At 44.2% G+C, this 15,520-nt stretch overlaps 1 protein-coding gene across 1 annotated transcript in view; it reads left to right on the top strand.

Annotated features, from left to right (window-relative positions):
• The window catches only part of RYR3 (ryanodine receptor 3), a 362,708-nt gene that overhangs the window by 179,236 nt on the left and 167,952 nt on the right, over positions 1-15,520 (top strand). The window contains exons 33-38 of the mRNA XM_012806300.1: positions 358-444; positions 848-1,074; positions 2,468-3,266; positions 5,339-5,539; positions 10,772-10,874; positions 12,571-12,708. Of these exons, the coding sequence (XP_012661754.1) occupies positions 358-444; positions 848-1,074; positions 2,468-3,266; positions 5,339-5,539; positions 10,772-10,874; positions 12,571-12,708 (1,555 nt within the window). The remainder of the gene's footprint in view (positions 1-357; positions 445-847; positions 1,075-2,467; positions 3,267-5,338; positions 5,540-10,771; positions 10,875-12,570; positions 12,709-15,520) is intronic.

Below are 15,520 nucleotides of genomic sequence, written 5' to 3'. Positions count from 1 at the left end.
CAAGCCCACCATAGAGCTCAGACGGCAGGCATTGCCTTCAGTGGCGAGTTAGCTCCTCTCCTGTGACCGTTCTCTGAGTGCTGGAGAAGACTCCTGGCTCATGTACCTAAGAGATAGAATGAAAGGACCTGAGATGATTCAGTCCCAGCTGGCAGAGTGTTTACCATGAGGAGTCATGACAATCTCCACCAGGTCACCAGGTCTGCAAGAATTTCTGAGCAGTGGAGAGTGACCAGCCAGCTAGCTATCCTCTTTCAGCTGAGATTAGAAGGAGAGTGTTGACTAAAACACCCAATGGCTGGGCAAGCCGTGATGGTACAGCCCTCCGCAAACTTCCTGATTTGTTTTGGTTTCCAGGTGGAGCCTAATACCAAGGTATTCCCAGCAGTCTTCCTGCAACCCACGAGTACTTCTTTGTTTCAGTTTGAACTTGGGAAGCTGAAGGTATTTATCTGCCCATCATCTTATGGCCATGACATGAGAGGGCAGCACTGACCATTAGGGGAAAATTCCCAGGCTTTGGAAGACAAGAGAATCCCTCTCACTTCTCATACATGCCCCCCCCCCATAGGCCCCTACACTTGCCTGGGAAATTCAGAGGTCCCAACATGCATTCTTATCTTCCCCTTCTACTTTTTGGGTGCTGAAAGAATCAATTCATTCTCACAGAACCCATTATTCAAAATCCCATTCATGCTGGCAAAGCCCTTAGTGATGTCCTTGAGACATTTGTCTCTCTTTAATTCATTCTAACCATGTTGGTTACCATGGGCTGGGTGACCCAGCCACTGAGAATCTCAGCATGATGTGTGTGTTTTCCCCTCCAATGCCTTCCATCTCACCCCAGAATGCCATGCCCCTGTCGGCGGCCATATTCAAGAGTGAAGAGAAGAACCCTGTCCCGCAGTGTCCACCTCGGCTGGACGTGCAGACCATCCAGCCCGTGCTCTGGAGCCGCATGCCCAGCAGCTTCCTGAAGGTGGAGACGGAGCGGGTGAGCGAGCGCCATGGCTGGGTGGTGCAGTGCCTGGAGCCCCTGCAGATGATGGCGCTCCACATCCCCGAGGAGAACAGGTATCCCAGAGGTCCACTGAGGAGGGGCAGGCCTGGGGGCAGGGCCGGCCAGCCCAGAAGGGAACTGGCAGTGATCTCACTGGACCTTGCTCAGTCCCAAGGTGACTGCTGATTTCCCCCAATGCCTCGGTTTCTGTTCTTCCCCCTCCCACTCTCATTATTCACTGAGAAACAGCAGGGAAGGCATGACAGTGCGCCTGCCACGGGGCCTCTGCTGTAGTTCCTGGTGTCTGGGATCAGGGAAGATTTTCATGCCTTAATCCAAAACCACGTGACCCTGAAATATACATTATGTATGACAAGGATGAGGCACGTCTAACTTGACTTAGAGAACCTAGAATTGGGCTCCTGTTCTCCCCTTGTTTGGAGGTCCTCTTAAATGATGGCCTGAGTTCAATCCCAGTGCTCCCACTTTCTGACTATGTGTCCTTGGGTAAGTCACTCGAGTACCCTGAGCCTCAGTCTCCTCATCTATACCAAAGGGTTTCTAGAGGGCTGGGGGGACTGAGATGCTAAAGATAAAATCTAGTAGTACAGTTTCTGTGTGTAGTAAGAATTAAGTCACTTTTGTTGTGGTTATTACTTGATCTCTTTGACTGAAAAGATGGGTAATAAGAACTGGGCGGAGGTGTGATACCTGCATAGTGGCCAGTTAGGTGCCCTGTTGGGTCCCAGCAGCAGCAGGACAGGAGAGGGCAGGGAAAGAGCAGAAAAGACCAGAAGCTCAGAGGAGTAAGCCAGTTTCAGAAGCTGCTCAGAGCCATGGCAAGGAGTGAAACAAAACAGGCAGTCTAAGCAGAGAACAGAATCCAAGGGCTGGCTGCTCACAGACAGGCAGGCAGCGCACAGACAGACGGCCCTCCGAAGTCAGGGAGAAAAATTACTTGGATTCTGCCAACTGGTTTCAGGATGGGAACTATTTCCTCTCTGGATAAGAGTGCAGCTATGTGTGTTTTCGGGAGAGGAAACACACCATGGGTGATGGTAGGTCAGAGATTACAGAGATGATGTTGCTGGTGGTCTGACGGGGCTCCAGCTACATCTGAGGGGCTTTGCCTCCAGGAAATGGAGGATCCTATAAATAAGACTAGTTACCACTGTCATGGACCTGGAGGTTTCTCTGCTCAAGGGTTTTCTGTTCTCCCCTAATAAAGGAGGACTTTCATGTTTGGTAAGCCAGTGTCTTTAGTCTTGCAGGCTTCTGAGAGCCTTGTAGTTAGATGTGGTGGATTACCAGGAACTGGGGTATGGACCAGGGCTGAGACACGATTGGTGACGAAGAGAAAGTGTGGCAGAGACACCACCATCCTTGTGCCCCCAGGGCTGGGTGAAGTTGCTGGGCTCTGGCACATTCTTCTCCCGATGACGTGGTTGGTTGCCTGTCCTTCCTCAGGTGTGTGGACATCCTGGAGCTCTGTGAGCAGCAGGAGCTGATGCAGTTCCATTACCACACGCTGAGACTCTACAGTGCCTTGTGCGCCCTGGGAAACAACCGAGTGGCCTATGCCCTGTGTAGCCACGTGGACCTCTCCCAGCTCTTCTACGCCATTGACAACAAGTACCTTCCTGGCCTCCTTCGATCTGGTTTCTTTGACCTGCTCATCAGCATCCACCTGGCCAATGCCAAGGAGAGGAAGCTGATGATGAAGAACGAGTACATCATCCCCATTACCAGGGCCACCCGGAACATCTGCCTGTACCCAGACCAGTCCAAGAGGCATGGGCTGCCGGGGGTGGGCCTGAGAACATGCCTCAAACCGGAGTTCCAGTTCTCCACCCCTTGCTTTGTCACAACCAGTGAGGAGCACCAAAAGCAGAGCCCTGAGATCCCCTTGGAGACCCTCAGGACAAAGGCGCTGAGCATGCTGACAGAGGCAGTGCAGTGCAGCGGGGCCCACATCAGGGACCCCGTCGGGGGGTCTGTGGAGTTCCAGTTTGTGCCTGTGCTGAAGCTCATCGGCACCTTGCTGGTCATGGGGGTGTTTGATGACGACGATGTCCGGCAGATCCTCCTCCTCATAGACCCCTCTGTGTTTGGGGAGCACGGCGGGGAGATGTTGGAGGAGGGAGCAGAAAAGGAGGAAGTGACCCAGGTGGAGGAGAAGGCGGTGGAGGCCGGGGAGAAGGCCAGCAAGGAGGCTCCCGTCAGAGGCTTGTTGCAAACCCGCTTACCAGAGTCCGTCAAACTGCAGGTAACTCCAGGCAGCAAAGATGGTGCCCTGGGAAAGGGCTGGGAGGGAGAGAGTGCAGCCCGAGGTGAGGCTGGGACTGTGACACTTACCTCTCTACCTGCTGCTGAAAGAGCACAGCAGAGAAGCTGGGAGAGGGCCACGTGGGGGGATGCTTGTTTCTGGCATGGAATGCACTCCCTTAATCTCCCCTTGCCCAAAGAAACATGCTTTAGAATTGTTTTCCTGGTACCAGTGATAGATTTGCCCTGAAGACACCACTTTCCCTTTGGGATACAAGGGCTCATTTGTGTCTGAAGAGAGCAAGGAGCCTTTGGCTGTGGGATAAAATAAAGGTGCCAGCTCGTAGGGTCATAGCACCCCTCCCCTGCTCCCATCAGGGGCTGGCTCTAACCACCCAGCTGACGTGTTTGAGGAGCAGACACATCACCACCACCTGAGCTAAGGAGGACTGGCACGCTTTCAGAGGCACCGCCTAGAAACTTGGCTAAAACCTGAGCTTCTCAGATGTAAGTTAGCATCAGTGATGTGCTAAGGATGGGAACTTTTGTCTCCTGGACCTTGAGAAAAGACATGAAAATGAATAGATTAGAACAGTCTGTCCCAGTGGAGTGTGATCCTGGCTCAGCCATCCCCGGGTTTCTATTCCTGCTCCTCAGTCATTTTCTGGCTGTGTGACCTTGCCAACTCAGTAGCTGGTCAGAGCCTTAGCTTTATTATGTATGCAAAATGTGGATGATAATACCGTAAAATTAATATTTAAAATATTTTCATAAAATGCACTGTGAAATATGTTTATCACAAAGTGTATTATGATGATCTCCAGTAGAAGCTCTCTTATCTGATGTGATGAACTTGGTAGGTGGCCAGTTAATCAAAACACTGAGTATAGAGGAGAAGCGTAACAAATCTCACTTATATGCCGTAAACGTTTTATTAAAATGTGCTAAAAATGTGCTATTCTGATGTACGGCCAAGACCTCATTTTTAATGTGAGTCTCCTGATGGGTACGTGGAACCCTTTCTTTTGCATAGACAATCTCTGTAACGTACCTCCACGCTTGCCAGTTGGGAGTTCTTAAAGTGAGACTTTGATTTAGAGGTAATTGGAAAGCAGCCTGAGTATGCAATGCATCTAGATTTTCATGCTTTCCCCTAATTTTTAGCAGATGTTTTACCCCTATTTGTTTATTTTAAAAAAACAAGCCTTGCTTTTTACAGGGGTTTCTTAGTAATTCAACTTTGTTTTCCTGTGTCATTGGTTTGTGTCATTTTAATTAAATGCTCTGATTATAAACACAGCATGGCAGACATCTACTTTGGGTCCTGGTTCACCTGGCAGGAGAAGGTGTGCACAGCTGCCGGAGTGTCCTGCTAAGTGAGAGCTCTCCACGCCTCCTGTACTCAGCAGGACTGGAGAGCGTCCTTTAATCACATGAAAGGCTTAAGGGGAGGCAGGTTAATAGAAGTTCTGCTTTTAAAAAATATCAGGACCACACTGAGAATTAAAGCACGTCAAGTGGTTGGCAAAGTGTCTGGCAAAGAGTGCTTGAGGTTAGGCCTATTGTCGTTAGTGTAAGTTGTAATAGTGATGAGATTGGCAGTAATAGCAGTAGAAAGAACAGATCACAGAAAAACAGCGCAGATCAACAAAGAAACAATGAACGATGAGAAGGGAGACATTTCTATTTCTTATCTTCCAGAACCAGAAGATGTCAGAAAGGGAGGCAGTGCTCGCAGGCATGATTTGGTGCTGATTTTTGTACTGAGCTTCCTGGAAAAAATAGTTTCTTAGACATGCTGTTCTCTTTCTGCACAGGCAGATTTATTCTGTCTTTCCGGGGCTCAGGTTTTGGTTTTCCCTTTGGCCTTAATTGTAAAGAGTTTGTGTCTTGATTCAGGCTGACTTAGATTCAAGGAATGATTCTATGGTCACTGTGGGACACTGGACAAGTTACTGTAGTTATCTAAGTCTCAATGTTACCATCTGTAAAATGGGTATGCCAGCAGCAACCTGGAGGCTGTTGTTGTCTATGTGCCTGAGCAGTTGTTGTATATGTATACCTTTTCTGCAGATGTGTGAGCTCCTCAGCTATCTTTGCGACTGTGAGCTACAGCACCGAGTAGAGGCCATCGTGGCGTTTGGTGACATTTTTGTCTCCAAGCTGCAGGCAAATCAAAAGTTCCGCTATGATGAGCTCATGCAGGCCCTGAATATGTCTGCAGCCCTGACTGCTCGGAAGACCAGGGAGTTCCGCTCACCCCCGCAGGAGCAGGTGAGAGTCCCTTCCTGAGCTTCCCTCCATTTCCTACAGAAGACCTCGAAACCTACAGAGCAGGGCACTGGAAACCTTGAAATCTGGGGCAGCCTTAAGAGGTGTGGAAACTGAAAAGACCCACTACAATACCAGGAGACAGGCCTAACCCTGTGCCAAGGATAGCTGAGGAATATATGCCAATAACCTTGGGTGGGAAAATAACCCTTTCTGAACTGTACGTGGGCTTCCTTCCTTCCTCCACCCTCCCCTACCAATACCTCTATTACTGGGTCAAGCACCAGACCACTGTTGGGATGCATTTGTCACTTTAGCAAGGATCTGCCACTCAGAAGGATTTCTGCCAACCCTTCCAGAAGTCACTAGCTGTCTATGAGAAACCAACAGAATATGGACTGTATGCCCCAACTTATGAGAGCTGGTGCAGGAGCGTCCTCATCTAACATGTCAAACACCCAGCCCAGTGGCTGCAGCTCTCCCGCAAAGCCTTCTCAGCCCACAAAGCCAGGACGAGAGGGAGGAAGCTGTCTTCTGGGTTGTGCTGTATTCATTCTTTGCAGGATACCACCTTGGGGTCAGCCTTACCCAGGTGGGAAGGCTTCTTTGAGAAGAGTCAAAGTCCTGGTGAGAAACTTCTAAATGAAGAATGGACATCTTGTAGAATAATAGTTGTCATTTTCCCCACTTTTTAGCAGCTCCCTTGGACCCTGTCTGCTCATTAGCCTTTGTTTCCTAAGCCTTCAAAAGAGAGGACAGATCTTTCAGTGAAGAAATGAGTTTTCTGTCTCTGAAACTAGATCTTTGGATCTTATATACAGTAGAAGCTCTGTAAGTTGGCCACCCAAGGGACTGTAACAAACGGGTCAATGTACAGAGGTGGTCAACATAAGGAGCTAAGCCTGCAAACAGGTGGTGCATGTCTGGTCTATGAAAATTAGGTCAGTTTGAAGAAGTGGTCAGCATAGGTGGCCAACTGTGAAGGTTCTATTGTATATTTAACAAACAGCCTGTCCATGAAGGTGGTCGGTATAATTACCCATTTTATATTAGTGACACAACTATACAACTTTATCCAGTTACTTTCCTTACCTACTTTATAGAACATAGATATTTATAGTGGCTTACAAATGAACCAGATATCTTTCTGTTTAAAACAATTTATTGAATAATACTGGCCTTTTCTAAAGACCAGGCAAAGCTCATCGACCCTTCATTAGATGCGAAATGAGAAAGCCCTTCAGGTCGACTGGACTAGATCACCTGCACCAGGCCAAATAATCAAGTGTGGTGTTTTCCCCAAGAATTCCTCTCCAAGGCTTTATAAATGTTGTCAAGCTTGCTTTTCAACTGCCGTTGGATGGGAGTGTTCCTCCTTTCACTGGGCAAATGGCAGCCTCTTCGTACACATCTGTGAGTATTGGGAAGGCAGGAGTGGCCAGGACAACATGGCTGCTGCCTACGCACAGTGGGCTCCCACTCTGGCTCCCTGTCGCTCACTGTGTGGCCTTGGCCATTGTGACCTCTCTCTGTCTCACATTCTTCAGCTGCATAATGTAAATGATGTTTACATCTTTCTCCCAGTGTTCTTGCAAGGGTCCCATGAGATAATTTGCTTAGCACAATGCCTGCCACAGAGTCAGTGTTCCGTACATAGTGAGCAAGCTACTGTTAGTTTTAGTGTTGGAGGTATTTGCAGTTGCTTCATACTATGCTCTGTGACCTTCCAGCAGTGACTCAGTGAGTGGCGCTCCCGTGTGTCCTCAGGGTGAAACACCATCTGTGTGGGTGTAGTGCTTGGTCCTGGCTCCTAGAAGGACGAGGTTGGCTCCCATCCCTCCTTTTCCCTATATGCCACCGCGGCTTCCCTTCTCCCATCACCTGGGTCTTGTCCCGTCACCTGGCCCTCCTTCCTCAGAACTTCAAAGAATCCTCTGAGCAGTCATTTCAGACTCATTTCAGAAGTCTCTAACTCAAGAAATTCTTCCCTAGTGTATTATACTGGAGATTTTTGAGCAGGCATCAGAGTCATCCTGAAGGGCTTAATAAAACACAGACTGCCTTATCCCACCCCTAGGATTTCTAATTCAATAAGTCTAGGGAGAGGCCCAAGCATTTCCACCTTTAGCAGATTTTCAGGTAATGCTGATGCTGCTGGTCTAGGAATAAAATGAAAGAAGGGATGCTAACTGCTATGAAACTCAGCTGTCCTAGCCCGCCCCTCCCAGAGTATTCACTTCTGAAAGACACCCATCCATGAAAAAGGAAGAATTTTAAATGATCAAAGGATATGGAGGATTTAAATCAGTTCAGAGGATGGCAATGCAGAATCATTTGGAAAATAAGATACATGAGAATTATGTTTATTTAATTTTTTTTTTTTTTTTTGAGATAGAGCCTCAGTCTGTCGCCCTGAGTAGCGTGCTCTGGCATCATCATAGCTCACAGCAACCTTAATCTCTTGGGCTTAAGAGATCCTCTTAGCCTCCCAAGTAGCTGGGACTACAGGCCCTCACCAAAGCACCCGCTCCTTGGGGTTTTTTTTTCTATTTTTGGTAGAGATGGGGTCTTGTTCTTATTCAGGCTGGTCTCAAACTCATGAACTCAAGCAATCCACCCACCTCAGCCTCCCAGAGTGCTGGGATTACAGGCATGAGGCACTGCACCCACCCAAGAATTAGAATTTTAAAACAGTGATGTCTTTCTACAACCTTTGAAGAAAAAATAGAGATTTCTAGCCTTACAGCCAGAGAGTATTCAAGATGAAAAAAACATTTGGAGATCTAGCTAAATACAAAAGGAGGCAGAACTAAGATTAGTCCTGCAGCAAATTAGGCAAGATGGTCAGCTGCCCTTTCACTTCCAAGAGAAGTTCATTCAAGAGCGAGACCGCCCCAGAAAATTCACCTCAGTCTAGCTTTCAGCTTTATGCCTCGCAGGCAAATAGGTGCCTGCGGCTGAGTATTCTGCCAAAAACTGTCTTTTGGCAAAGAAATTAGTTTTCTGACTCTGAAACCAGATCTTCCGATCTTATTTTTATTTAATCAGCAACCTATCACTGTGTGTTACTGATATAGTTACCGTAGTTTAACATAGTAGAACAGCCACACAAACAACTTTTGCAACCCATTTCACATATGGAAGGTGTTTTCCTGCAAAGACTACCTCTACCTACTTCCCCCAAATGGGTTTGCAGTACAAGCTTTCGGCAAGGTTCTTCCTAACAATATTAAATAAAGGTCACGGTTTAGTAAGAGATTGTAAATTTTCCAATTTAGAAATCCTGAACGGACAGAGTTTGGGTTATCCTGGCTGAGGCAGCGAAATGGAAGTGGTTATCTCTAGTTATTTCTATAATCTGTCCAGATGTTCACTGACCTGAGGTGGGGTGATGGGCTTGTGGCAAGAATTCAGAGATCCAGGAACCTGGGTGGGCGATGAGAGACAGCTGTAATTCCACTAATCTCTGATCGCATTACTTTTCATTTTTAATGTAGGCAGCCATACAATACCTGACTTTCCCACCCACAGATATCACATGGCTTTCTGTATCACATTACAGTGGTTATGGTGTCTAGAGATATCATTTACATTCATCAGTACTACTTCAAGATCACTGTAGATATGAGACCTGCCACTATGTTATTTTTTTTTAATCTAACAAGTTAATAAAGAAGTTCATATGTTACTGTATCACAAACCTGGTTTTCATAATTTTGACAACTGTATTCCAGTATAATTGGTTCTCTTCGGAATCCTGTATATGTTACTTTATGTATTTAAAATATTTCTTATTACTACAACAGGGACTTGACCTAACAAATGCAAGCATTGTAACCTAACAATTTGTACCCTCATGTTAATCTGAATTTTTTTAAAAAAGAAATAACTGAAGAAAAGAAAAAAAGAAAATATTTTAATGTATTTAAAAGGTTAATCTGGGTGCAACCCCCAGGGTTCAACCACAGTGTCAAAAGGTTCCATTCACAAAAACTGTTAAGAATCTCTGAGCCAAAACCATGAAAGAAAAGAATGATAGATTCTTTATGAAACATAAACTAAAAAAACAAAAACCCTGTAGACACAATGAAAAGCAAAACTGGGAGATATAATATTTGGCATATTTATTCCAAAGAGTTAAAAATCTAGAGGTATTCGAAACACTCAAAGACTGTTTTTATTTTTTTTTTTAAAGACTATTACCCGGATGTATACAAAGCACTCAGGGACTAGTTCTTTCAAAGACAATTACCCAGTAGGAAAGTGGAGGAAGAACATAGAAGGAAAATGTATAAAATGTGGAATAAAATTGGCCTTTCTATGTGAAAAAACAAAGTTCAACTTCACCAATTAAGTGTGAATTAAAGCAACAGGGATATAGGTATGACCTTTTTCACCCATTAAATTGGAAAATGGTTGAAAATGTGTTAACTCCTATTACTATAATGAAGATGCCAAAGCAATACACACTCTTGTATTAACTTTGGCAATAATGGAAATTATTGTGAGCTTTCTGGAGGACGGTTTGACAATTCATAGCAAAAACCACTGAAATACGCAAACCTGTTGCTCCAGTCACTTGTCTTCTACGAGTTTATTCTAAGAAAATGATCAGAGATGGAAGCAAAAAATATCTTAAAGGAAATTCAAATCACTTCATGGAAACAACTTAAATATATCATAAGAGAATGATTTTACATAAATTATTATTTATCCATGTGAGGAGACACAATGCACCTATTAAAAATTAGATTAAGAAAATATTCAAGCCTGTAGATCAGTGGTTAGGGAGCTGGCCACATGCTCCAGAGCTGTTGGGTTCAAACCTGGCCAGGGCTTGCTAAACAAAAAAAAAGAAAAGAAAATTTTTTTAAAAAGAAAAAAATGTTCAAGATAAATTAGATGGAAAGCTCTGGTTTTTGAAAAGCGAGTCTAGAATATCCCAAGCTATATGTGTATGTACATCGAGTCTGGAAGATATTAACTAAAATATTGACAATGGCTATCATGGGGTGGTGGGATCACAGTAACTTTTCTTTTTTAGGTATACTTGAAATTTTGTGCAATGAATAAGTTACCTTTAGAACCAAAACAAAGTGACAACTACTTTTAAATGTTGGCCACTTAAAAAAAACCTAAATTAGTTCTGTAAAATTTGTAAAGGTCATTAGGTGTTTGTCTGACACAGGATCTGACTTCCCTTGACCAACTCACCCTTCTCTTGCCCCCCCGCAGATCAACATGCTCCTTAACTTTCAGCTGGGAGAGAACTGCCCCTGCCCAGAGGAGATCCGGGAGGAGCTGTATGACTTCCACGAGGACCTTCTCCTTCACTGCGGTGAGCTTCCGAGGGATAGGTTTATCCAAGAAAAATCTGTTCCTGATTCCTTCACTAGAGAGTTATTGGGGGGAAGTGAATGTCTTAGCTCCCTGTGTCAGAGAAGATTACAGGAAATAACCCTGGCAGAATATATGACTGAAATTCCTTCTGCCTAGAAAAGACATTTCTGATCCATGAAGAGAAAATAGGGTCTCTAGAGAAAGAAGGTGAATAACTGATACCAATACAGACCTCACCCAATTTGTTTAAAGTTAGATAGCTGGGACTTGCCACTCTCACCTGAGCCAAGATTGTGATCTCTTTTTCTTTTTAGCTATTGTAGGGTATGTTTGTGTGTGGGTGTGTATGTGTGGTGTATGTGTAATAACTTCTGCACTTAAGCATTTTAAGCTAGCAATCCTTACTTTGATACATATCTGCTGGTTTGAAGCGTCTCTCAGCATCTGTTCTGCTTGTACCAGAGGAGATTGAGTACTATGTGGGTAATGGATGACATTTCATTTGAAAAAGCTTGCTTTCTAGAGACCCTAGAGCACTTTTGGAGAATATGTTAAGAAAAAGTTATGTTTCGAGATTGAAATGATTTGACTTTCTTATAGACAGGAAATCATTTGTTTAAAAAAAAATTTTCCTAAAAGATATACTGCGGATAAATATTTATGAGACACTGTCTATAGTATCTTTAGAAAGTTCCAGAAGAAAGGGAAGCAGGTTTTTGTTGTTTTTTTAATTCTATTTATTAAATCACAGCTGTATTAATACAGTCATGGGGTACAGTGTGCTGGTTTTACATACAATTTGAAATGCTTTCATCAAACTGGTCAACATAGCCTTCACGGCATTTTCTTAGTTATTGTGTTAAGACATTTATATTCTACACCTACCATGTTTCCCTGAAAATAAGACCCTGTCTTATATTTATTTTTTCTCAAGAAGACACACTTGGGCTTTTTTTCAGGGGATGTCTTATTTTTATTAAATATAATACAACAATCTACATTTATTCAAATACAGTTAAGTCATCGTCTTCTTCTGGAACCTGACAGGGGGAGCCGACCTTGTTGGTGGGGCTGGCACTAGTGATGCATGAACTCCTTTCCCCTAGCCATTCATACATGCACGATAGGATGCCTGTGACCACAGTTACCACACGCGCACCCACGCAAGTGCGAGTGGCTCGGAGAAAGGAGCTGTGGCAGATAAAAGGTATTCCAGTCTTCCTTACCACTCCACCCCAAAATGCATGGTGTGGCTATGCCCATCACTAGGTCTTATTATCAGGGTATGGCTTATATTTGACAAATGCATAGAAATCCTGCTAGGGCTTATTTTTTGGGTAGGTCTTATTTTCAGGGAAACACAGTAGTAAATTTCACATGTACCCTTGTAAGATGCACCGTAGGTATGGTCCCAACAATTACTCTCCCTCCACCCATCCTCCGCCTCTCCCCTCCCCTCCCTCTCTCCTTCTTCTTGGGCTATAATTGGGTTATAGCTTTCTTATGAAATTGGTTTTATAGTAAGACTGAGTACATTGGATACTTTTTCTTCCATTCTTGAGATATTTTGCTAAAAAGAATATATTCCAGCTCCATCCATGTAAACATATAAGAGGTAAAGTGTTTTTTTAATTCTAATACAGGATAGTTCCATGGACTGTTTGGGATTTTCAGTCTGTTCTGTGACTTGCTAGGGATTCCCTTGGAGGAAGAGGAAGAAGAGGAGGCAGACACCTCGTGGACAGGAAAACTCCGTGCCTTGATGTATAAAATCAAAGGCCCACCCAAGCCAGAGAGGGAACAGCCCACAGAGGAGGAGGAGAGATGTCCTGGTAAGTGACATTGCCTTTGTATGGGAGCACTCCCAGCACTGTGCTCTTCTTGACTTAATTAAGGTAATTGGCTTTCTAACAAATACTGTAAGATACATACAAGCTGCTTAACTTCAAAGGAACCATCTGGAAATTATGTTATAATTTCTGGTAGTTATCACTATGTCTTTTGGGCTCTGCTTTTCTGCTGATTTAAGGAACTTTCAGACTCTTTTGAGACCTAGGAGATGGATTGCTTAGTATTTGCTCTTGTCGTCTGTCTACTCAGAAGTGCTGGTAAACAGATTCCTGTTCTTCTTCATGTTTCGATAATCTTCTTTTAACTGTCATCATTTCTGTCACTTCCATTTGTGCTTCCTTAGCATTGAAAATTGCCCCAGGGAGGAAATAAAATAATAGTAACAAAGTTTATAAAGGAAATAGAATGCAGTTGCTTTATTTTTTTTCCTGAGCAAGGGAGTTGTTTTTGCATTTCGGCTATAATGTTGATAATGCAGTGTCCTGGAGGACTTTGACCTTCTATTTTCAACAATGCCAAGACTTATCCAGATTAATCTCTCTGATCCTTATGCTATAGATGACTCCTACCATTGTGACTCATGTTGATCTTGTTTCATGTCATAATTTGTCCTATAGAGCAGTAGACTGTCACTAAGCCATTAGCATTTCAAGAGGAAGATTGCCTGAGTATTATATATAATCAGTCTTCTCCTTGGTAGAGATAAGGCAAATTTATCATTTTGTCTTAAAAATAAGGCCTTACTCAGGTTTAATATAGTTGCCTTTTTTTTTTTTTTTGAGACGGAGCCTCAAGCTGTCCCCCTGGGTAGAGTGCCGTGGCATTACAGCTCACAGCAACCTCCAACTCCTGGGCTCAAGCGAGTCTCCTGCCTCCGCCTCCCAAGTAGCTGGGACCACAGGCGCCCGCCACAACGCCCGGCCATTTTTTGGTTGCAGCCGTCATTGTTGTTTGGCGGGTCCGGGCTGGGGATTCGAACCCGCCACCTTAGGTGTATGTGGCTGGCGCCTTAGCCGGTTGAGCTATAGGCGCCGAGCCATAGTTGCCTTTTTATCTTGTTTCCTCTTCCTATCCATCTTGAACACACTTTCAAGTCGCAGACTAGAGCAATTGACTGTCAAGATAGGATTGGTTTGCCTGAAAACACTACTTGGGGGTTCATGCATCTTGTTGCCCCTTATACTGACCTTTTATCTTTGTCAGAATATCTCTGAAGTGGATGAATCATCACCATTTATCAGCAGAGTGTTGAAGCCTCTGGCAGAGCATAGGGAAGACCTGTCACTGGCAACCTTGATTGTTCCCCTCAGTCACCCTGGAAAGGTTGGGTCGGTGGTGAGAGAACATGCCAGCAGGATGTTCAGATTCCCTTTGTGGTCACTGCCAAAGCAGAACTTAAAATAGACTGGGCTGACCCGTGTCTCTCTCTTCTTCTCTGCTGAGAGTCTATTTTGAAAGTGGATGCTTCTTTCCAACTTCCTAAGAGAAACGGTATCATGACTAGAGTCCTATAAGGTCACCATTTCTCGTGAGGTAAATGGGATCAGTAGATGAGATCACTTACCATCTCACTCTCTGAAGTCTAATGCTAAGAATGGCGTTCAGGTGCCAAGAACTGTGATCTGTAGTCCAGCTCCCTCCATCCTCAGGCACACACACCACATTGTGTCTGTTCTGGTGGAACGTGTGCACCTGAGGCCAACGCAGCACGAGACACTGCGCCTTCAGCTTCCTGCTGCTCCCCTTCCATAGCAGGACTAGGAGAGGTCAAGCTTTATGTCATAATGTCCTCTCTCCCGGGTTCCCAGAAACAGAGGAAACAGTCAAGATGGGAGAGAACATCTGGTTATCAGCATATGGTTTCACTGCTGGATATTCCAGAGATGTGGATTCTGTCACTCAGGGCTGATATTTCAAGATAAATTACAGGGAGTGGTGTAACCACCACCACTCTCCAAAAAAAGTTGTTTTTAATATGATCAAAAGAAGGCAGTGTTTATGAATGAATAGCCAGATGCAATACAGGGTCAAAATCCTTTAAATTATTGGTACCTCTATCCAATCTGATTTTTCTTACCCAAGCATTTGATAAAGTGATAAAAGTATAACAATAATAACATCCTATAGTGAACTGACAATTTATCAAACACCTCCACATGCATTAGTTTACTACTATTAGTTTTTTTCACTCTTCTATTGCATAGTTGAGAGAAATAGCATTCAAAAGAATTAAGGGAAATTTATTCATTTTTTCTTATCCTCCTTATCTGGTTCCAGAAAAATTCCCAGTTTTGCCAACAGCCCAAGGTAACTAAAATGAGAAATGCTGTGACATGAACTCAAGTGTCCTGACTCCTCCGGTATACTATGAAGCTTGCCAAAGAACCTACTGGCATGCATATCATAAACCCCACACACAAATACATGTGGAAGGCTCTTTAAAAACCATTATCTTTTCATCTTGCTCACTACATGTATAAGATAAAACTCTACTGTGGCTTATTGTTCTATGTAGAAAATCTAAACTCAACAGAATTCGAAGTTTTAACATTTCAAAGTTTGCCAAGCCAAAGATCTGGGACGTTTTCTGGGAACAGAGGCAGTGAGGCCACCTTGAAATTTCTCCTCTATGAGAGGTTGGTGTTGGCCAGATGACCCATAAGACCACCTTATTTTCTCTAAGAAAGAGGGAATAGAACAAAGCAGGAGGAATCACGCTACCAGACCTCAGACTATACTACAAATCCATAGTGATCAAAACAGCATGGTACTGGCACAAAAATAGAGAGGTAG

This window comes from Otolemur garnettii, unplaced genomic scaffold, assembly GCF_000181295.1.
Source record: "Otolemur garnettii isolate 467f Iridium unplaced genomic scaffold, OtoGar3 scaffold00050, whole genome shotgun sequence".
Taxonomy (NCBI): domain Eukaryota; kingdom Metazoa; phylum Chordata; class Mammalia; order Primates; family Galagidae; genus Otolemur; species Otolemur garnettii.
The sequence above is the reverse complement of the archived record's forward strand: the minus strand, read 5'-3'. Positions and strand labels throughout refer to the sequence as shown.